The following is a 23,840-nucleotide window of genomic DNA, read 5'->3' on the forward strand; positions in this document are numbered from 1 at the left end:
GTGTGTGCGGTTCTCCTTTGATAAAACCTTGCAGAGTGCCGTGCGCACAAATCAGCATTTAACTGGGTCTTTTTGTTAATGCTGAAGCTACTGCATTGAAAAAACTTTCATTGGAATATAAAGTACAAACGTTTGCAGTTTAGTGGACAGTGTGAAGAATCTTCACAAAGTGAATGCATTAGTGGAATCAGCACAAGACCAGAAAGAGAACATTTCTTCCCTCCAGAGACCCTTGTGCTTCTCTGTTACTAGATTCTCCTCCAAGGGTAAGTGCTGTCTTGAATTCTAACAGGAGAGCTAGGTTTTACTACTGTGTTCTTTATATAAACGCAGTCATTCCACTCATACTCTTCAGTGAATGGTTTCTTTTACTCAACAGACTCATGGATTCTCGAAAATCACATGCGTCCAGTGTGCCTTGTCGCCTACCTCTCAGCATTTCACTGTGGCCCCTCCGGCCACTGCTATGGGGCTGCGCCCCGCTCACCACCGCGCATGCGCATTCCCCTCCTGGCCCGCCCTCACCTGTCACAGCTGGGCTTCTCACCCCCAGGTCTTCCCACAGGCTCCTGCCCCCGTTTCCATTAGTCAGAGTGGGCGGGGCTCAAGCCTGGTCCCCTACAACGCCCAGGCCTCTGAGGCTCATCCCTTGCTCTGTGTGCATCTGGGGGCACGTTGCTCCCCGCGGCTCTGCAGGCACCTGGTTTTCCCTGCACTGTGCAGAACACATGGTTTCTTAGGCACTGTCGCAGGCGGGTAGAGACTGGGGAAACCCATGTGGGCTTCCCACCACCTGCCCCGGTGTGACACTTGTCTCTTCTGTTCGTATTTCACTGGTCAGAAATAGTCACATGACCCCTCTTAGCTCCAGGGGGGCTGGGAGAGGTAGGGGAGCCCAGGGAATATTTGGTGAGCGTCACTATCTCTGCTACGCTGTTCGGCTGGACTCTTCCAGGCCAGACTCTGTCCTCCTTTGCCCTCGGACACTCACCACGCTCCCTCTCCTCTGCATTATCCTACAGTATTTATAGTCTCTACACCACTGGTTCTCAACCAGGGCAATTTGCCTCTCAGGGGACAGTTGATAATGCCTGGAGACATTTTTTGTTAGGACCTGTGGGTGTGTATGAGATACTGGCATCTAGCAGGGAGGGACCAGGGATGCTCGTAAATATCCTACAGTGTGGTCCCTCAAAGAATCATCCAGCCCCAGGAGTGCCAGACCCCCCTGCTGAGAGCCCCGCTGTCCCCGGTGCTGCTTCCCTTGTGCACAGATCTTGCGTTACTCCCAGCAGATCGCGACGGCGTGGGAAGACAGCCAGGCTGGGCTGTGGCCTGTGGCCTGTCCCTTCGAGGGGACCACTAAAAGAAATGAAGTAGGTGACCAGGGTGTGGAGTGGTGGTGGAGAAAGAAGGGGACAGGAGCAGTTTACCCAACGTCCTCCCCAAGGACAGCAGGTCTGGGTGGAGCCCCTCACCTGCAGACCCTCACTGCACACAGGGCAACACCGACCTCAGGGGCCCCTGAGAGGAGCCGGGGCCCTGGAACGTGAACACACAGACCTCTTGCACCCTGAACCTCTCGCGTCTCTTTGGCACCACCTTTCTCCGCTGTGGTGGGTGAACCAAGGAGCCCACGTTAGCAAGTGTGAGTCATCACTCTTCCTGTCCTCGCAGTGGACTGGCCTCCGTGGCCTGAAGTGAGACTCATTCTAATTCCAACTCTGCCATCTTCTGCTGTGTGACTTTGGGCAACTCGTTTAACCTCTCTGGGTTTTACTTTCTATAAACAATAGAAAGTACTTTTTTTTTTTGGCTGTGTTGGGTCTTTGTTGCTGCGTGTGGGCTTTCTCTAGTTGTGGTGAGTGGGGGCTATTCTTCGTTGCGGTGTGCTGGCTTCTCATTGCAGTGGCTTCTCTCTTGTTGCAGAGCATGGGCTCTAGGCGTGCAGGCTTCAGTAGTTGCAGCACGTGGCCTCTGTAGTTGTGGCTCATGGGCCCTAGAGCACGTGGACTTCAGTAGTTGTGGCACGCGGGGTCAGTAGTTGTGGCTTGTGGGCTCTGGAGCGCAGGCTCAGTAGTTGTGGCGCACGGGCTTAGTTGCTCCATGGCATGTGGGATCTTCCCGGACCAGGGCTCGAACCCGTGTCCCCTACATTGGCAGGCAGATTCTTAACCACTGAGCCACCAGGGAAGTCCCAGAAAGTACTTTTTATAAAAGAATAAACTGATTTTTACAACACATTATTTTCCCCACAAATAAAGTCTGTAGGTGCTCGGAACCCATTTTTGGTTCCTTTTGGCTTAATTTAATGCAGCAGTGCTAGTTCTATCACCCTGGGGAGCCTGTTCACTTGGCCCAAAAGGTGACCTGAAGGTAGAAATGAAGAACTTGGGATGAGTGTCGAGGAGCATTTGTGCGTGACAATGGGGAACAAGGTCACCCGAGAGAAGGTGGCTCTTTCACTCATTCATCTGACAACTATTTAGGATCATCCACTGGGTCCCAGGCAGTGGTCCCAGAATGAGTGGTTGATAGGGGTCCCTGGCCTCCCACTTCCCCCGGCGCCAGGGCCAGGCCCAGTGGTGCCTCACTCGCCGATAATTCATGGTACAATTGGAAGCTGCAACTTTGTCCTCCAGGAAAGCTGCTCAAGCAGCAAGCCCAGCTGCTGTGCATTATCCCACCAGCTACCTTTCCCATGTTCTGTCCTTGTCCTGAAGCCACCGGGAGTGGGGGGGCGGGGGGGGAGTGGGCTTTGGGAGGGCAGGAGGGGGCCTAGAGCCTACAGATGGCCACGTGGGGAGTGTTTGTACTCAGTCATCAAGTTCATTCTCAGGTGTGCCCGTTGGTCCAAGGTGTGAGGTGACTAACAATGCCTGGGAGTAAAAGCTGCCCTTTTCTTCAGGCTGCTGCTGGGGATGCCGGAGCTGATGGAAAATGACTCTGCTGGGGCTTCCCTGGTGGCGCAGTGGTTGAGAATCTGCCTGCCAATGCAGGGGACACGGGTCTGAGCCCTGGTCCGGGAAGATCCCACATGCCACGGAGCAACTAAGCCCGTGCGCCACAACTACTGAGCCTGCAAGCCACAACTACTGAGCCTGCACTCTAGAGCCCGCGAACCACAACTACTGAGCCTGTGTGCCACAACTACTGAGCCTGTGCTCTACAGTCCACGTGCCACAACTACTGAGCCCACATGCCACAACTACTGAAGCCGACGCGCCCAGAGCCCATGCTCCGCAACAAGAGAAACCACCGCAATGAGAGGCCCGTGCACCACAATGAAGAGTAGCCCCCGCTCGCCGCAACTAGAGGAAACCCGCGCACAGCAACAAAGACCCAACACAGCCCAAAATAAATAATTAATTAATTTTTTAAAAGAAAGAAAATGACTCTGCTCTGGTAAATGTCACCCTTGTCTGCCTGGTGACCAGGCCTTGGACACCTCCCTTTCCTCGCTCTGTTGGGAGATGATAGCTCAGCTCTGGACTGCACAGCTGTGTCCTGACTTTGTCCATTGAAGGGTGAGAAACCCTTCAAATCCACATATCGTAACCCCAGGGCACAGGGCCCTTGGCCCCACTGCCGGCCAAGCCCTGAGGCTCCAGCTCCCCGACCTCCTGCCCCCCCAGGACCAGGGCAGTGGAAGGGGCCAACCTCAAGTAGCTCATGGCTTCAGAGTTTGGACCTGCAGCCCCGCATCGCAGAGTGTGTGCAACCTGGGTCCCAGCCACCACCTGCGCAGCGCTCACTCAGGTAGAGCCAGGCTCCCTCCCAGGTGACGCCTGCAGTGTGATCTGTTCCTTCATCACACACGTATTGAGCAACCAAACATATCAAGCCCTTGCCTTCATGGAATTCTGCTTCCAGCTGAGGAAGATGAGCAGTAAACATACTACGTGGTGAGAAGTGCTGCACAGAAATGGAGATGGGCCATGTCCCTGAGGGAGCGCCGGGGTTGCAGTTCTATTACTGGTGGTTAGGAAGGCCTCCCTGGGGAGGTGACACTGGAGTAGAAATTGAGGGAAGGGTCCATGCAGGTACCTGGAGGATAAACCAGGCAGAGGGAAGCACAAGTCCAAAGGCCCTGAGATAGGAGGGTGCCTAGTTCTGAAACTATAGAAGCAGCTAGAAGGCCAGTGCAGGGGCTGCAGTCCCACAGAGCAGAGCCAGGGTGATCATGGTGCTATTTGTTGCCCACGAAGTGGCCTGGGGAGTGGGTGACAAGGGAGGATGGGACCTGCCATCCCGGAGGTGACAGGAGAGCGTGCCGGCCGGGAGCAGCCTCAGTTCTGGCCCCCAGATTCTAGAAGGTGCAGTGGGGGAGGAGCAAGTCCAGGCCCAAAGCTGGAGGAGTTCAGGAAAACCCTGGCCGCATTGAGGGGACCGGGTGTAGTCCCACCTGGCTGCCACACAGAATGATGGGACCCAAAGGACAAGGCAGATCTACACATTTGACCTCAAATTTTGCAACTGGGTAGCTTTCGTCAAGAGCGGTGTGCAGAAGCCTAAGGTTAAAGGGTGCCCTAGGGAGGGTTTTCAGTAGGGGAGTGACTGTCTCTATTTATAATGTATATACAGAATATTCTGGCTGTTCCGTGGAGAGTAGGTTTGGGGGCAAAAGTGGAATTGGGACGATGAGGCCTTCATGTTCTAGAGAGAATTTATAGGCCAGGGAACTGACATTTGCTGGGCAGCTGCTCTGGGCCAGCGCAGGACTTTAGGGTGTGGCATCAGTCGCTACTCTGCCTCAGGCACAGGATTTTACTGTCATGCAGGCCCACGCGCAGCAAAGCCTGTGTCAGCATCACCCGCATAAAGGGCCTTGTTTCCACCCTCAGGCGGGCGGGCAATTGCAGCCAGCAGTCTCCCCTTCGCCGACCTTCCCATCGTTTCATCCTTCTCCTCAAGACTGTGATCCTGTGTACAAATCTTCAGTATTTCTACTGGCCCCAGTATTGCCTGTTTGCGGGGACCTCAAACACGAATGGCTTCAGGAGCCAGGCATGACTGGATTAGGGGGTGCGGCCCCGGCTGGAGGCGGTCAGTGGAAAGCACCGCAGGAAGGCCGTGCCCACGCGTGTGCATCTGGCATCCCACCAGCCTCGCGCGCCCCGCTGGTCATTCTCAGTGTAAAGGCCCCCACCCTGAGTGTCTACAAGCTGGCCTCCCACTCTCCTCTCCATGAACTCAGTCATTCGGCTGCTCTGCACCTCTCTGTTTCTGTCCTGGGAAGTTGCTCTGTCACGTCTCCCCGCCCGGTCAGTTTCTTCTGACTTTTATATTTTCTGCTCCCCCAAAGCAGTGGACCTCTGGGACCCAGGCACAAGGCTGCTTTCTTTGTGAAGCTTTCCTGTCTGCTGGAAGGTTATCCAGGCGGAGGAGCCTGCTGGACACAGCCCAGAGGAACGAAAGCACTTGTAGTACATACTTTGCAGGGTCAGTGGTCACGGCGGGTGTTGGGAGACAGAGGTGCACTGGATATCACCGTGACGGGGGTTCTGAATATTGTGAGGAGTTCTGGCTGCGTCACACAGGAAGTGTGTGCGTGTCGGGTGTGGGGCTTCAAAGGCTTCTAGGAAGTGCTGGTTAACTCTGGTCTGGCTACTGGGAGTCGGTGGATCTGAGGGGGGCCGCGTAGGGAGGCCGACCAGGGAAGCGGGGTTCCTAGCGGCTGAGCCAGCGCAGTGGGGAGGCTGGGCAGGAGGTGATGAAGTGCGATCTGGCAAGGGTGGCGTGGAGGCCTTGCAGAGCTGCTGTGTGCGCCCCGCAAGCTTTTGGGGGTGGCGGGGGAGGCAGAGGGAGGCTGGGGCCAGGCTCGGGGCTCTGGCTGGAAAGGGAATTCACATCTTTCAGCCACTATTATGTCCCAGGTTCTAGTTCTTATTTAATTATACTGACACCTCTGCAAGGTGGGTAAAAAGATCCCCCTTTTTAATAGAGGAAGTAGCTGAGCCGCCTCAAGATTAAGGACCTGCTCAGGGCTGTAAGTGTGGCAGCGGCCCACTAGGTCGGCAGCCAGGTCTGTGTGTCTCCAATGCTGCTGCTCTGCCCACCCCTACCTGCCCCGCACCTTCCCCAACAGGACTTAGCGCCGCTGTTCCCCAGGCCAGAGTGGCTGGACTCTTGCCATTCCCTCTCACTGGTTCCCTCCACCCAGCTCTCTGTGCTATTAGCGTCTCTGCTTTGCCCCAGGCCTAGGCACAGTATTACTGCGAACTACAAGTTTTTGCTTTACAACCCAAAAGACCCAATGTCTCTCAAAACCATTTCTTTTCCCCTGGGAGCGTACAGTCAGCCTCCGAAATGTTGGGTCTCTTGGAGGGGAGGGCCGTGTGGACAGAGCTTACTGGTGGTAGCTGGGGAGGTGGTGCACTTTGACCCCAGGCAGAGCAGGGGAAATTCTCTTGTGCCTCCCATTTAGCAAAGGAGGCTCAGCAAGGCAGTCTGGTGACACTGCTGCCTGTTTAAATGAACACACAGACCTGCAAGATGGGCCACAACTTTGGAACCACACCCGCAGGGCTCCCCAGGACCTGAGCAAGCGGGCTGTGGCGACGGCCCTCTAACTTCTGCTCGGGCCGCTAGAGCTGGGTTGCTCAATCCTTGAATGCACACATATTTTAACGACAGAACTAGAGCCTGTGGCTAGATTCAAAGGTTCCCTGCACCTTCCCTTTACCCACCTGGCATTTCCCACTCCCCATCTGGGAAGTGGCATCAGAAGTCTGTATATTAAATTGTTCGAGGGATGGGGGGATCTTTCAGAGCCAGTCGCCATCCTCTTCTTTCTTCTTTCCCCAGGCCCACGGCCACCTGGTGACCTCAGTCCCCAGGCACACTCTGGCTGGGGAGGGTGAGGGGCAGAGCTGGGGAGGGTGAGGGGGCAGGGCTGAGGATGCTCACCTTTCTGGGGGGCTCAGAAGCAGGAAGAGAGGGCAGGGCGTGTGAAGGCAAGAGCTCTGCTCCGGGGCCAGTAAGAACCTGGGACTGGTGGCCCCGTCACCCACGCTGCCCCTTGGGCCAGTGGCCTCGTCCAGCCCCTCTCTCGCCCCTCCCACAGCGCTCCGCCTGCCCAAGCTCCGCATAGTCCGTGAAGTTGAGCTTGCACTAGGAAGTGCATTTTTCTCCAACCCCCTCCCTGTGATTTTGGACTCAAGCAGCAGTAAGCGGAGGCTTGCAGCAAGCAACAGCGAGCGGGAGTTGGAAGCAAGATCTTAGTTCCAGGACCGGGAGTCCTAACAACTAGACCACAGGGGCCAGCTGCTAGGGCCTGGATCTCTAGTTCTTGCCTGCCTTGTCAAGAATGAATTCAGGCGAGGAGGCAGAAGGTAAAGAGAAAAGTCAAAAGTTTATTGGAAAAGCAGAGTACATGCGGAAAGACACACGGGTGAACTCAGAGAGAGTGGCTCCTTTGGGAAGTTTAAATCCTTTATAAGGGGGCAGTTTTTCGGGTCTTTGTCTCCCTTCTGGCCAGTCATCTTGCTTTGTCCGCGCCCCCCCCCCCCCATTTGTCTCAGGACCCTCCCCTTAGGTGCGCACGTACCTCTCAGCCAAGATGGATCCCGATGTGAAGGCGTCTGGGAGAGGCAAGAGTCACCATGGCCTGGAGTTGTTCCCTGACCCCCAAGGAGCCTTTCTGCGCATGTGTAGTGTCTCCCTTGCACCAAGGAGGGGGGAAGCGGAGATCTTTTGATCCTTTACTCAAACAAGGTTTTGCCCCTCTTTGTTCTCGCCATGACTGTTATCTTAAGGTGTCCACAAGAGACAAAGCTTGGCTATTTACCCTGTCTCTGTCATTGCTTCTATCTCAGAGAGCAAACAGGAGGCTGATTTTAAATGTCTGACCTGGAGCCCACCTACCTCCTGTGTCAGGAAATGCAAGCAGGGGGCTAGTTCTAAGTGTCCGGCCTGAAGCCCACTTTTCCTGCCCCATGAAATGTAAATAGAAGGCCAGTTGTAAATGCCTCACCTGGAGCCCATCTATCTCCTGCCTCACCCGCTTTATAATTTGCAGCATTTTAACGTGTGCCGCCTTCACAACTGCGCAAGGCACTTTGTCCTGCTCTCGTTAATTTGATAACAGACAAATCAAACCAATAAATCTCTGGAGTTTATTGAATGGCATTTCATGTAGTTACAAAATTGTATTTGCCATCTCCCTTACTCTTTTCGTATGCGTATTTGAAACAATTATTGAAATGAATGATAATTACATCTTTGGAGAGTGGAGGGGGAAGCGGAGAGCTTCGAAGGCTGAGGTGGTGACAAGGCCTGTGCCGGGGACTCGAGTGTCTTGGTGCCAGCGGCCTGAGGGTGGAGGGCGTCCTGTGCTCTGAGCCTAGCCGCTCCGGCCTCGGGACCAGAGCGCGGGAGGCCAGGGGTCGGGCGGACCGGAAGTGCATGGCAATATTTTATTTCCCCTTCTTTCAGTATTCTGTCCCTCATCTGGCTCTCCTGGGGAGCTGGGGAGGGAATTTGTTCAACCACCTAATTAAACTTTTCTGTTTCTAATCTCACGCTGAATTTGTGCAAATAGAGAGCATGGGAAATGCAAATGACAGCTGCCTCACATAAAAGGTGCTGTGTGTGCAGAGGGCTTTGTCAGGAGTCCGAAAGCTAAATGGGGCTTCTCAGAAGACACCCGCGAAGGGCTCTGTGCACGATTGGAAACATTAGAAATGAATGTACTGCCTTTTACTCTCGAGGCCTACAGAGAGCGCCAAGGAGTGAAGACAGGGGTCCAGACTGTAAAACAACCTCCTTCCACCACAGAACCCATTAGCGTTGCTCATCGGAGAGGCTGCAGGTCTGTGCGCTGAGCCTGGCAGCTAGCCTGGGTCCTGGGCCAGGGCTGTCCTCACAGGCCTCCGGACAGGCAGCTCTCTGGGTAAACTTCCTTCCCACACAAGAGCCATCTTTGTCATGACGCTACATGAAAGAGCGTGGAGGGTTGGCGGGGGGGTGTCTAGTGAAGCAGAGGAACAGAAGTTCTAGTTCAGAGTTTTCCGGGTCTTGCCCTGCCCCCAGGTAAGTCAGCATGTTTAAGAATGTGCGGCTATAGTGCCACTGGTGATCATTCCTCAGACCCAAATTCTAATAAAATACACACCAAGGATGATCATGGGCCCATTCCTATTACTGTCTTGCAGCGGAGTAAAAAGAGAAAAAGATTTTGGAAGCATGCAGAGAGGCATTTGCCTTTGAGCAAGTGCTTTAAAGTCAGTCTTCTCATTTCTAAAATAGGGATAATGCCTGTTTCATGGGATTTTAGTTTAACTTATCCATAGTTAATCTAAAACCTTCGCATGTGAGTGGTCTCCCCACCAGCCCTCTCTCTCCAAGTTTAAGAGCAGCAGTTAGTTATAAACCAGGAGGAAATGCTAAGCTGAAAACAATCAATATCACCCAGTTTCATCTGACACCTCCCTGGAAATGTGCTTCATCCACCTGAGACCACAGAGCACCGGCTTCTCTGTCCAGACTGGCTTTGCAGATTCTGATAGTGAGGGACCAACATCCCCTTCCACTCAGGTCAGAGGAGAGGGGTGCACACAGGTCTGCCGAGTGTCCTCTTCAGGAGCGAAACTGGAGCTCAGAGGGGGTCAGTCATGCAGCCCACAGCCTACTGAACTGTGAGCTTCTGGAAGGGTTAACTTCTGTTTTATCATTGTTATTTTTGTTATTCCATTTATTTCCCCATTAAGATATTATACAAAACCCTTAAGCCAAGAAGGGCCTAACAACAGGGGTAGCAAGGACATGGGGTGCCAAGAAGAACTCTTTAAAGTGTCACTCCTGAAAGGCATGTGGGCATGGAATATATATTACACTGATGGCTAAAATCCAACTCCTCTGCAACATAACATATAGATAGGAAGGCTCTCATGAAAACATCTGAAAACGACTATGTATAAGCACCTCGCATTCACCTAACAATGGCTGTCATTTATTAAATGCACACTATGGATCTACCTGTTCGGAGGGTTGACTCATGTAGGCTTAACAAACCTAGGGTTTGGGCCATTATTACCTCCGGAACTTGCCCATCTCTGCCTGTAGGTTGTGTGCAGTGGGATCAAGCCTCCAGAGGCTGTATTCTTAACGCCCAGGCTGATGGTTGCATGTAGAGAGAAATACATTTTTTAAAAGGTTACTTTAAAGATCTTAAAACCTTTAAACTAAACTGTTGAAAGACTAAAAAAAATCCTTATAAAAAGCCTTAAAACACCAAATGAACATCATTAACTCAAAAACAGCATCGAAGACTGAGGGCATAAATGCTATAAAGTACATACTTTAACTAATGAGAGGCCCAACTAGAGGCATTTTTTTTGTTTTGTTTTGAATAAATTCACCATTGCAGTTGCTTTTTACAATCTCCTCTTCCCAAACATTACTTGATTCATCAATGTGTATGACTCCTTCCTCTTTAGACAAAGGCACTAGGTGGGGGAGAAATAAACTATTAGCTCTAGTCAGCACTGTAGCCTAATCACATATTCTCCGAGATTCTGAGCTCAGATTCTCCCACCTAATACTTCTTGTGGATCTGCTGAGTTCCCTGCCAACCACAGCTGAACATCAATAATCAAATCTGCTGACAAAGCTGAAATAAGTTACCTAGATGCATAAGACCCCAGTTAAACAGTTTAAGTGGGAAAAAAGAGAATACCTGACCATGGCAAATAGCAACTTTAGGAAAAAAAATAGTAAGAAAAGCAAAAGTCTGAAAAGCAACGAGGGGAAAAAGATCTGCTATCTATCTGAAATAAAATGGTTTCTTATACACTGACACAGGACATGAGTATGTTAAAGCATGCAGATCGTGAGATCATTTCAGAATTGTGACCATATCTGAAATGGAAAATTCCTAGGAGGTCACAAAAGAAACGAAGTGAACCTATTGGGGGCAGCATTAGTAAGATAGATACTAAACTTGATTCATGCAAGGAGAGATGCAGAAACTAGAAAGATCTGTACAACAAAGACTCACTGATAGAAATCATTAGAACTATAAGGTAGGACTAGTTGTCTCTGGCATTTAATTTCGATTTTCATATGAATTAATTACGGTTCTAACATAACCACTGATACTGAACGTGTGCTTGTCCTACCGAGGACGCCTGTGTCACTAGCCACTGAACGCAGGGAGGCCGTGGGACTAGGGAAGGACGCTTTTACTTATGTGGTGTCTGTCTGTGCTGCTGCATGTCCAGTTTTTCATGAAACAAAAACAAACAAACCACCATAAGAAAAACGAATTTTTTAATGTTTTTTCTCAGTGGCAGAATCACACAGCTGTTTTGATTCGGATTTCCAGTAGGTCTAAAATACTGCTTTTTGGAGTTGTAAAAATCCCATTACACAAACACACAGAACAGGCATAAGATAAATACAATCACATCAGTTTATCAGACGGTTGCTCTAAACATATTCTTTGTCTTATTTTCTTATAAGAAAAGTTTGAAGGATCAAATTGGAACTTCTACGTTCAGCAAACAACTCTGGTTTGGGAGGAGAAAACCTAGAAGGAAAAGATAAAATCAGTAACTGGGTTCACTGGCAATGCCGTGTCCACATCTCTGTGGAAGTGTGCATGTGGATGGGTGTATTAGCTGGGAAGTTTATAATTTCCAAAAACTGAAGGAAATCTAAAACATATTCTTTATAAAAACAAACCATTGCTCTTCAATGTCTTTTTCCCTTGAGGCACAAGCTGCTTCAAGAAAGGGGTCAAAAGCTTTAATGAATAATTTGTTATTCACCTGAAATATCTGGACAGAAAATTGGCAAATTGGGTACATGGTTTAAAAAATAAAATTTTACACATTCTATAAAATTGAATTGAAACATGCACAGACTTTTTTTTTTTTTTTTTACTGCCAAATTGTCAAGTGGTCAAACCTTAAATTGTTTTTAAATCCAAAAGACTAAGGACCTTAGGGAAAAAGCCGCTTCCAACACACGAAAGTGTTATTCTAACAGAAGCAAAAAGCAGGTGAACAGACGGCATTAAAGAAAAAAAATTAACCATTTAAAACAGTAAACACCTGTTAAAAGCTAGAGTTATATTCCAATCCTAAAAGAAAGTATAATTACTTAAGTGGATGGCAATGTTCAAAACTTTACTGTTCCGGCGGAAATGATATTACGATGTTAACACAATTTGTGAAGCACTGTGAATGAACATGCTCAGTGGTGTGTACTCCAATGAATTTAAAATCACACAGGATCATGTTAAGAATATCATTCACCAAGGACAGTCCTAAAGTGTCTTAAAAAAATCTATACTAAAGGTTTGGACAGAGAAAGCAGGGATACACTTTGTTTCCTATAAAGAGAGTCACAATACAGCAAGTGCACTCACAATTACACTAGTCACAATTTTTAATTTTACAGAATAAAGTTACAGTATGTAAACTTACAATATATTGATCTTCTTTAAAACCATTTTTAAAGAAGGGCGGATCTGTCATTTTTTAGAAATCAAAAACTAGCAGAAAAATGTAACTGATAAATGCAGTCTTTATAATATTTTATGGTTAATTATATGCTAATTTTCAAAACACAACAGAATTTTTGGTCCATTAGGCCCTTAAAAAAACAAAAGGCAGGTAAGGATTCCCATTTATCAGTAGAAATAGAAAGTTCATGAAAAAATTCCAATAATTATTAAAACATCTTTTTACACAATGCTTATTTTGGGTGGTTAAACACAAGAAATATCTCTAATAAATAATGGGTGTGACCAGGCAAAAAAACATAAGTGGATTAAGATGTTTTAATATGTGACTGTCTCACAAATCTTCTTTCGAAGGCCATCAATAACGGATTTTCTTTGAATGCCAACTGAAATATAATTATTATTTCTTACGTTAACATATATCAGGATTTACTGCTTAACGTGCCTGTTTTTCTCCCTCTAGGGCAGGAATCAGCAAACTATGGCCCACAGGCCAAATCGGGCCTGCTGCCCCTTTCAGTAAAATAAAGTTTCATTGGCATACAGCCACACCCGTTCACTTACATATTTTCTGTGGCTGCTTTTACACTGTAAGGGCAGAGGTGAGTGGTTTATAGAGACCATATGATTCTCAAAGCCCTGGATTATTTACTATCCCATCCTTTACAGAAAAAGTTTGTCAACCCTTGCCCTAGGGGGTTTCCCAGATCAATCTAAAATAATGCATATGTTTCTCTACTTTTATGAACACTCCGCTTTCTCTTCTTCAAATGCACGTGTGTAGTTCATGTATTTTATACTTCATTTCACTGGTTGGTGTATACCAAAGAAGCTCAACATACCAGCTGAGTTCCCATGTTTAACATATTTGGAACATAACTAATCTCTCTGGCCATAACCTGTTTGATTCCAGGTCACTCAGGAATTTTCCAGGAGTTGGAGGATAATAAAATGGATGAGCCACGTCTAGCAGAATGGCCGGGAAACTGTACATCTTATCTTGAATAAGGAAGTTGAATAGCAAAAAGAATAATAAAAACCAAATATACCTTAGGGTATATGCCATTAAGTCGGGGGAAAAACAGCTCAAGAGTTTTCAAAACACACACAAACATATCCAGGGCCATCCTCCCACCTATTACAAACTAACGACTACAACATAGAGTATATTTGTTTTATAAATATATTACTGTCTATATACATATAGATACGTCCATAAAAGACATGTTAAATAATTATCTGTATAAGCAATACTACTTTAAGTTTTTTTGTGTTTTAAAATTACACATTCTATTAAAATTATCAAAATAATTCTTTAAAAATACCAGGAATAAAGCCAGTAAAGAGTTGCTTTCCATTCAAGTGGTTCTAAATCTTATCATGGGTCATCCAGACTCCAGACTTGGTTGTCCATAACTCAAAGAAACAGTTCAATTAAGGAAAACTTAGCCATCAAAAGTGTAACATTCTCCCATTTTTAATACTTCTTAACAAATATGTATGCACGTATGTATATATATATATATATATATATATATATAAACACTCTTTTTAGTTATATTACATATTCTCATAAATGAATTTTCATAAAAACACAAAGTTCAAGTTTCTACCAGTATCAAATATTTTATACTGGTGTGCATTTCTTTCAAATGTTTAGGTCAATGACAAACTCTATGAGGATACAGTGATCACAAAAAGGAGGTTGAAAACTTAGGTGTCACATGCAAGAAAGGAGGAAATACTAAGGGCCAGAATTTGGCCAGTTGGGTACTACTCCCTCTGTACTAAGACACAGAGACGACAAACCGGCTAGTTACTGTGTAAAACAGTCAACTGTCCATTATTCAGGGGCAGAATATTCCAATCTGAATCCTCCTCTTCTATCAGTTGACCACTTCTGGCAGTTCTACTACTTACTAACATACCTCTCTCCGGTTATTTGTTAGCAAGTCTGAAGATATGATTAAGGTGAAAGTTTTGGCTAAAATGAAGTTTTGGGATCAGCTCTGAATTTAATTAATGATGGATCCTTTTACTTATTGCTTTAGATAATTAAGAAATTGCTGCATCTAAAGTCAGCCAAATATCTCATTCTTAAGCTCTGAAAGCAACATCGGTGCTTCAAAAAAAAGCGCGGGTAGGGTGGGACAAATTGCCTGTTGACATAAGAAAACTATTTCTTAACTCACAGTCAATTACACTGCAGGATTTCAGCGTGGCTATTCAGAGCTATTCATGTCAGGCCATGTCAGGCCGCGTGGCGGCAAGCCCCACTGTTTTTCCATAGTCTAAAATCCGGGGAGCAATGAGAGATACTTAGCTACAGACATTAGGAGGTCAAATTAAAGGGTGTGTTACACATTTCACCGAAGATCTCATTTAAAGAAATTTCATAAAGTCTGGCAGAATCTTCAAATAATTCAAATGTAAAAATTAAGAAAATGGAAGCAAAACCTACTTGTACAATTTAAAAATGATTTCATACTAAAAAAAAAAAGCAAGCTTAGAATCAGACTGAGATGAAAGGTACTCCACGTTTGTAACTCTACTTTTGGCACTGGGTTAGCATCTACATTAAACTTGTTACAGAGAGTGACCGACAAAATCAGGAGAACGATTTCACAAGTGAGCAGGTCGCTCAGAGGACGCCTCGGCGGGTCCATGTGGCCGTGCCCGTATCCTCTGCGGGCTCAGCGAGGGGCACCTCACCTAGCAGGCGGCAGCAGCGACTGTGAACCCCACTTTCCTGAATTAGGTTTGCTGAACATGGTTCAGATTATTGGATATGTCAATATGCACAATGCCTTTTAGAAGCATTTACTGTAACCCAAATCCTACTTCACGCGACACACAGTGTCACACGAGTAGTGAAAATGTTGTCCTAGTCAAAGGTGCTTGGACGTTATTTTCAGGCAGCATTTTACCTTTATTTTAAGTTAAGTTCACGCTAGATAAGTTTTAGGAGAAAGAAAATGCCAATAAATTCATTTAATATATTTTAATATATAAAACTAAGACAGACACTTTTATTTACCTAAATTGTTTTTATTTTCTCCCCTATTCTAGACCTCAATTTTACTTTAAAAATTTGTATTTAAATAAGGGATAAAATGTTGCCCAAAAGTCTAATCATAGTTACACATCTGTGTTTTAACTAGATCTACAAATCAAAATAGTTCTTATAGTTAAAAAGATACAATTTGTATCAACAGTAAAAGGTACTTTCTGGTTTTTCAGGGCTTTACTTCAAACTGTAGCCGGTAGAATAATAAGGATAACCAGGGCATCTAGGCACAGTCCAGAAACAGATCGGAATGCGTCTGTTACAGTAAGTAAAATTCAAAAACTGGAGGCAGCGGTCAAGTTGTGTCAGTCACACAATTGTCTGCCACTGATTGCATCATCTCTCTTCTAACCAGCAACAGAAACGAATCCACGCTCAGCAAAACCCATGACTTTGAAACCAGAAATATCCCTTACTAATACGAGAACAGACTTTAGTCTGTATCTAAAACTACACTATTTGTGGCAAGAATCTGGCCTTAATAATATAACAGGCCCCCCCAAAAAACTACCTTCAGGAAAATGGAAAATATACAGTATCTTACAAAAATTTTAAGTTACCATTTACAACTCCTGCATCACCATTTCTATAGTGCAGTATCAATAAATGTTACATATCCTCAACACAGAAAACCACCTCAGGCCAGCCTTGATAAATAGCAGGAAAGCTAAAGGGTATATTAAATATAAAAGTTGCATTGAGAATAATTAGATTCATTAAAAACAGGCAAGTACTGCAAATGGGTTATTTTATCCAGTATTGTTGTGCCCCAAAACAAAAAGACAAACACATTAAAAATACGGGTTAATGGAAGTCTAGGAATTCAATTCCATTTCTACTGTCCAGAAGCACATCACAGCTGGATAACGAAGCTCTAAACTGTAACAGTTGATGGCTTTTGCCTTTTTTATAAAAAAAAAAAAATGGAAACAATTTTTTCCATTGATTGCATCTGCTTTCCTTTAAATCGACCATATTAACTTAACAAATTACTTAACACAAAAAATCCAAACGAAAATAAAACAACGAAAAGTGCCATACTGTAAATCATTCTAATATATACTGTTACCCATTTCAACATTAAACTGGTAACTTTCATTTTGTTTAAAATATAAAGTCAGTGCTGTAGTATATCTTTGTTTCTATAAATAATGATTATAGCACAAAGAAGCCCACGTTCCCCAAATAAAAATAACTTAAAAAGCTGTAAAAGATTCTAATTATGCTTGGCTTGAAAAAATAGTTTGCTAGGTCTAGTCAAATGTTCAACATTCTGAAGGTATTGTAATTGCTTGCAATTGATAGACAAACACCAAGTTAATAAAACATGAAACAAGGATAAAAAGTGCTGCATATAAACCCCTGATGCACCAAAGGTTAATATCAAAGATCACAGATACATCTAATAAATCAAACTGGAAAAACTTCCAGCCAAGGATATAGCTTTAAAAAGGAAATATTAAAAAAAAGTTTGAATGTAAAGCAATCCCGTGATACTTCCACTATGTGGGGCTATACATACAGATTCCATGATACAGTATTTCACATAAATGGATACTATATAACCTCCTTGCTGAGAAGGAGATTACATGTGCTATTGTAGCAAACCTCCCTCAGCATTTGAGCTGAACAAAAAACTACTAAACACCACAAAGATGCATCATCTTTCAATAACCCAGCTGTGATTTCTCCACTAAAATGGCTGCAGCCAGCTGCTGGGCGTCTGTCATGTGAGGGTTCCTTTTCATGACAATTCTCACAAGGTCAGGCGGGAAGATGTTGCACAAGTTGATATAAATCTTTTCTCGGCTGTCCTGGTACCTGGGGGGGTCTTGCGGCACCCCGCAGTACGGGACGCGCCAGGTGGGCTCCGGCTGCTCAGGGAGGCTCTGGAAGGTGAACTGCTCGTAACACGGCTGCGTGGAGGTATCAGGCAAAGAATAAGTCTGCCGGTAGCCGTACACGTCGACCCCGTAGCTCTGCCTATCCCAGCTTCCCAGCCCTTCCTGGCGGGCGTAAGGCTTTCTTTGTCTGGAAGGAGAACTGTCGTACAGCCGAGAGTCAGAAATGCTGTCTATTCTCGTGGCCACTAAGGACCGCCCTAGGTGTGGTGCCTTCGAGTGTGCTGAACTCGGAGGAGATGGGTAATCGCCAGGACAGCTGGACCGGGCCCCCACGGTGGGGTGCTGCAGGTGCACGGCCAGATGTGGGAGAGGAGGCTTGTGATGGTACTTTGGTTCTTCGTGACTGTAACTCTGCACTCTGGTTAAGGGGTCGTGGAAATTCTGCAGGAAGGGCTGAGAATTAAGGCGGCTGTGAGGGTGCATGTGTTGACACTTCAGATTCTCTTCCAGCTGTGGGTCAGGAGAACTGACGTAGGAGCGGTCATTGTACCCCACGTACGAGTCACTGCTTCCGCAGCTCATGCTCCCTTCACTGCTGCAGTCAGAGGCGACAGAGCTTATCCTATAATCTGTGTCTAAGGAGAAACGCCTTTCAGGACTTCGTGGGCCTGAGATACTCAGATTTGAGTATGCATTCAACATGGAATAATACCCAATGTCGACAGGCGAGTCACATTTTGGATACTGTTCATAAGGCATTGGCGTTCCATGATTTTTGGTTGCCATCATCATTGGAGGATATTGTCCCTGTGGTCTTTGATCCTGAGGTGGGAAATGAACTCCAGATGGAAGGCCATTGCTTAACGATGTAGTGCTTTGGGGTTTTGCGGTAGAAGTAGCCGGTATACTAACTAAGGAAGGTACAGACCTGGTTTCCAGTTTGTTTTTGGTGGGAAGCTTTTCCTCTAGGTCTTGGTAGACTTGAGTCCTTATGCTTGGATCCGATTGCCTCTTTGGAGCACCTCGCTTGACATCAGAAGTGCTGTCGGCTTTAGTGCTGCAGGGGACACTGTTGCTTTTCACCAGTCCTCCTTCATTTGCAGTTTTGGCTGCTGTGTTTCTAGACATGGCACGCAGTTCATCAGCCACTGACCGCTGAGGCTGACTGCCCCTTTCCGGATGATAATATTTGCACTTGTGTCCATAGGTACACTTCTTTCCTGTGAAGAGTAAAATCAGTTAGGCAAAGGACCATTCATTCCACCAGACCCTGGACACCCAGTGTGGCACTGCTCTTTTAATGTGAGGAAGAAACAAGGGCAGAAATGGGAGCTGTGCTCACTGCTACTCCACTACTTGTTTCTGAGAAATGCCGCCTTTCAGTCTTCCCCCGTTGGCACTACCAAGAGCAATAAGAAAGTTGGCTGAATGAGTAACAATCACCTCCAGAGTTTTGGTTAATACCCCGTGTCCTTAATTCCTACCTGCCTCTTCTCTTCCACTATGACTCTGCAATCAGGTAGGACATTCTGTTTTGCAGAACACAATGTACTGCCGTGATGTGACAAAACCAAGCTAATCTGATGTGTAGCTAGATGAAAGAACTCCAAATTTTTATCTACCTGAAAACTTACTTCATGTAGAGTTAACCAAAACCATGTTTTAATTCAGGGAAATGCATATGCATTGAACCCAGCTAGGTAAAAATAATAATTTTTTTCACATAGACTTTTTCTTAAATTTAATTACATTCAAAAGAACCACATACTATATGCCATCCAAAATTTATTTTTAATAGCAAAAGTTTAACAACATATTGTGTTCTAAAGGCATATATTAAATACTCATAAATAAAGTTACCATATGGACAAGGCTGCTTTTTGTGTTCAGGAACAATAGGTTTCTTCCTCAGAAAATTATCCAGGCTTGGGCCATGTCTGCCAAGAGGGTCATCTGGGGGCATGAACCTGTCATGGATATAATACAAAATTATACCTAAGTAGGAGGCTGACAATTTAATTCTAAAGACAGAGTGTAAAGATTATTCACCCCAAGGTATTTTTTTGAAATTTTAATCCAGGTATTTTGATTCAACATTTATAGGATAGGGACTTCCCTGGTGGCGCAGTGGATAAGAATCTGCCTGCCAATGCAGGGGACACGGGTTCGAGCCCTGGTCCGGGAAGATCCCACATGCCGCGGAGCAACTAAGCCCATGTGCCACAACTACTGAGCCTGTGCTCTAGAGCCTGTGAGACAAAACTACTGAGCCCGCGTGCCACAACTACTGAAGCCCGTGTGCCTAAAGCCCATGCTCCACAACAAGAGAAGCCACTGCAGTGAGAAGCCCGCGCACCGCAACGAAGAGTAGCCCCCGCTCGCCGCAACTAGAGAAAGCCCGTGTGCAGCAACGAAGACCCAACGCAGCCAAAAATAAATGAATAAATTAAAAAAAAAATTTATAGGATAAAAAAAATCAGTACGGGAAGTTTTCTTTTCTTAATGAAAACAAAATTAAAATGTTTCAAGCTGAACCTGTATTTGTTTTAATTCAAGTGAGTTTTGAGCCTACCATGTTCTAATTAATTCTTCCTTTTCTTAGTCTTGGGATTTTGTAAGGACTTTAGAAAATGACTACAATGACATTTTAGGAGAAGTTTTATGAACGTTAATCTTGTGAAGCAATATGAGGCAGGTGGGCGCCAGGAGGAGCAGCTGAGGGACAGAAGGGAGAGGTGGGAGAGAGGAACGGGAAGACCTGAAACGACCCAAACACCTAGTACATGTCGGACACCCTGCACACGTCACTACATCTCATCCTCACAATGTTCCCTTGAAGTATTCGTTCCACGTTACAGATGAATACACTTTTCTAATCTAGGCTTAGATGAATTGAGTATTTTTATCTCCGTTCACATGGCCTAGTCAAGATTCAATTTGTCTAATTCCACATTCATTCTCTTCCCCCTGTAATAAGGTACTTCTCAGCTGAGATAGAAAAAAATCTTAAGGAAATAAACTTATTATTTTGGATTGATTGTCCAATGGAAGCAAGAATTCATGGCATGAATACTGTAACAAGGTTATGATTGCAGAGTTCGACTACTAGTTATGTCACTGTTTGAACATGAAATAAACCAAGTGTTTACCCACAAAATGTGAATAACGTTTGAACTCTTAAGGGAGTGTCAACATGCCTGAGTAATAACACTTAGCAACTATGATGTTTAATATTATTATAAAAACAATATGGCAACACGAAAAATTTAAAAATAGAAGACAAAACCACTCAATCCTACAATCTTAACACAATTATTTTCCAGTTACGTGTTGCATTTTAGTCATTTTCCTGTATGTACATATCACTTTACAAACACAGATGTAATTTTATGCTTTGTCTTTTTAACATAAATATTTTTCCATGTTTCTTAACAGCTTTCATAATCATAATTCTGAATAGCTGAATAATATTCCACTAGGAGATGTATTGCAATTTAATTGTTTTCTCTATAGTACCTTTAGTTGCCTTTGAAGTCTAGCAATTATAAATATACAGAAATGAACATATTTGGGCTTCCTTTTTTCCTCATTATATACTCTAAGAAATGAGATTATTGGCTTGAGAGGGTATTTGTAAGACTTCTGCTAAACCATGCCAAACTTTATTCTTAACGGCATAAGGCGTATGCAAAAATGTTTTTTAATTTTGTGAATTAAATGGGTGAAAAAATATACTCTTTGTAGATTTAGTTTGCGTTTTTGATGATCAACAGGTGAGCTTTTCCCACATATTTGTAAATACAGTTGACCCTTGGACAACATTGGTTTGAACTGTGTGGGTGCACTGATCCTTGGGTACTTATTTCTCAGGAGACAATCTTGTTCATGTCACCTGTCCATTCATCAACTTAATCATGACTAGCCTTATATTGCTTTAAATTTTTAAAAATCATATATTTAAAAAATTGTATATTTAAGTAAGCTCTCAATGCTCTAAGTTGATTTCAAAAGGCAGGGTTCTAGCAGTCAGTATGTTCTACATCTGCATCCTCTGAAGATGGCCAGTCTCCCTGTGTCAGTTACTCCCGGTCACTCAGCCGCAGAAGACCTGCTCTGCTAGTCACTTAAGGGGAAGGGCAGCCTGCGACTCACACAGGGCCTCCCGAGGCAGGACTCTGCCGTTTTCTTACTCTCACTGAGGATTAGTGGGGACATCAGTGGTCGGAAGAAACTGTCTTAGGTCTGGTCAGTGGCAAAGAGAGAGGGCTTCTGTAGCAGGTGCCCAGGGATAGTTATATTTTCAGGGAAGCAGTGTTACTGCAAGTAAGTGGTTTTACTTACTTGTCATTGACAAATGAATACATTAACAGTCGCTCATCTATGAACTTCTTCCATTCTGGTTTCTCATTTGCCAAATCCCTGTAGTTATCATTGGATACAATTATACCATCCGACTCAAACGCCAGCTTCACGATGAACCTGTCATCATAGCACACCACTCGCCTCCCCTGCACTCTCCGGGACGGTGTGAACACCAGGATTTTCTCCTTCTCTAATTTACGTAGAACTTCTTGATCTGCAGGAATAATCAGGGTAGAATTTCAGTAATACGTACATACAAAACACATCTCGCAACCTTCATACAAAGTGAGTGTGTATAGCATGAACTGGATACCTGTAACCACTTAATTAGGGATTATGATTTACAGTTTGTAGATGTAGCAAATTTGTAACTCCCAGTAATAGTTTTTCTTCAGGATTTTCAATTAAAAAGGTTTAAAAAATAGCCAAAAAAGTGAACTTGAAAAACATGAAAAGTTTAAAACTTTAAAAGCATAAAACCTGAACATGACTGAGCAAATTCTGATTTTCATTACATAAAGCTTTTGCTTGATAGCTGGAGCCCCCAGCTCTACACTGTGAACCAACTTCTCACACATCCCTAGCTCTACGCCATCCTAATGAAGCAGTTGTGTTGGGTTCAGGTGTGAGCAACAGATTCTTTCCCCCAAATTTGTTTATTTTGTAGTGCTGTTTTTCTAACTAGTGGATGTGATGGTGGGAGAGTTTGAAAAGTAGAAGAGGTGGAGGTAGCAAAGGGAAGACTCTTAAGATGCAGAAGTTTCAAAAAGGAAGGAGGCAGTGAAGTCAGAACCATTGTTCTGGACGTGGCCATTCTGCATTCTGTGTCCTTTCCTGTGAAGCAGGTGCTAACAAAGGCCAGCAGTCTTGTGGGGCTGGACTGAGTGAATAAGAAATTAGAAGTGATTATATGGGGAAAACAGCCATTGATTAAATATGGACATGTAGGGGAATGCCCATTTTCTCTTTGGTGGGCATACTCTTTCAGTACTTTCTAATTCTACTGGCTTGTTAGTGGTTTAAAAAAAAAAGGTGCCAGAACTCATATTTTGATTAATGATAAAATTCTCTCCTCACCATGCCTTCTTCCTACTTTTGCTTTTCCACTCCCTGACTTCCCACCCCTGTAAATTCTGGCACAGAGTGCTGGGTATAAGCTGACAGATGTCATGATTGTTTTTAAAAAAAGGCTCACTTCTCCTCAATGCTTATTAACTGGAGTTACTAATTAAAAAAAAAATTTCTCTTTTCAGCAGATAATCACTACATGCCTACTCTATGCTATGTGCTGTCTAAGTGTCAATGGCCCTCAAGATGAAGAACGCTTTCTCCTCAAGGAGGCCTCAGTTATTGGGCTGGACGAGCCTGTAAACTGGGAGAGCAGGGGTTGTGATCGCCACAAGAGAAGTATGAGCAGGGTGCGGGGGAAGAGGGGAAGGAAGAGTGACCTGGGTCAGCTTGGCATACAGATTTCATGATGTTCCAGACAAATGAGTTTATTAAGACCAGAACTTTGGTTTAGAAAAGCAGCAGAGTAGAAGTGGAAGAAATATGAATGTCAGAGTCAGCAACTCGCGGATAAATCTCAGGTTCTGCCACTTTCTCTATCTGGCGATCGTGGTCTTATTGAACCTGCTCCGTCATGTCCTCAAATGCAGTTTGTAGGCCATGAGGAGTCAATGAGTTATCACACGTAAAACACCTAGTAGAGTGCCGGGCAAGCTCTCAATGAACACTGTGTCCTTCAACTTGATTTTGCCTAATAGATGCATGTAATTATTGATCTCTTCTGAAAATCACAGAAAACCAATACAAAATCAAAAGCCCAGTCTCAGCCACAGGATTTGCCATATTATAGTTATTCTGTGTGCCCCCTAACAAACATTTTGAGGGCAGGCGGCTCATTTATCTGTGTGCCCATCAGCACTCAGCACAAGGACATATTAGCACGTCAGTAGATCCTCAATAAATATCTGTGAAAGGAATATGTCAGCTACTTAAAGATGTGTATTCTGAGGGCTTCCAGTTTATTCACTGTCCTTGTTCACGCATAATCCGTGGCCCTTTATTTGTGTTTACTTGTGCAGGATATGCCTGG

General features: G+C 45.1%; 1 protein-coding gene across 2 annotated transcripts in view; it reads right to left on the minus strand.

The window, feature by feature from the left end:
* Positions 1-13,992: 13,992 nt before the first annotated feature.
* Positions 13,993-23,840, minus strand: part of ZC3H12C (zinc finger CCCH-type containing 12C) — a 66,349-nt gene continuing 56,501 nt past the window's right edge. For both annotated transcript variants that reach the window (XM_057553443.1, XM_057553444.1), the window contains exons 4-6: positions 21,722-21,956; positions 19,241-19,347; positions 13,993-18,600 (exon numbers count right to left, since the gene is read on the minus strand). In XM_057553443.1, coding sequence (XP_057409426.1) covers positions 17,204-18,600; positions 19,241-19,347; positions 21,722-21,956 — 1,739 coding nt within the window. In that variant the 3' untranslated portion in view covers positions 13,993-17,203. The remainder of the gene's footprint in view (positions 18,601-19,240; positions 19,348-21,721; positions 21,957-23,840) is intronic.

This window comes from Balaenoptera acutorostrata, chromosome 9 (genome assembly GCF_949987535.1).
Source record: "Balaenoptera acutorostrata chromosome 9, mBalAcu1.1, whole genome shotgun sequence".
Lineage (NCBI taxonomy): Eukaryota > Metazoa > Chordata > Mammalia > Artiodactyla > Balaenopteridae > Balaenoptera > Balaenoptera acutorostrata.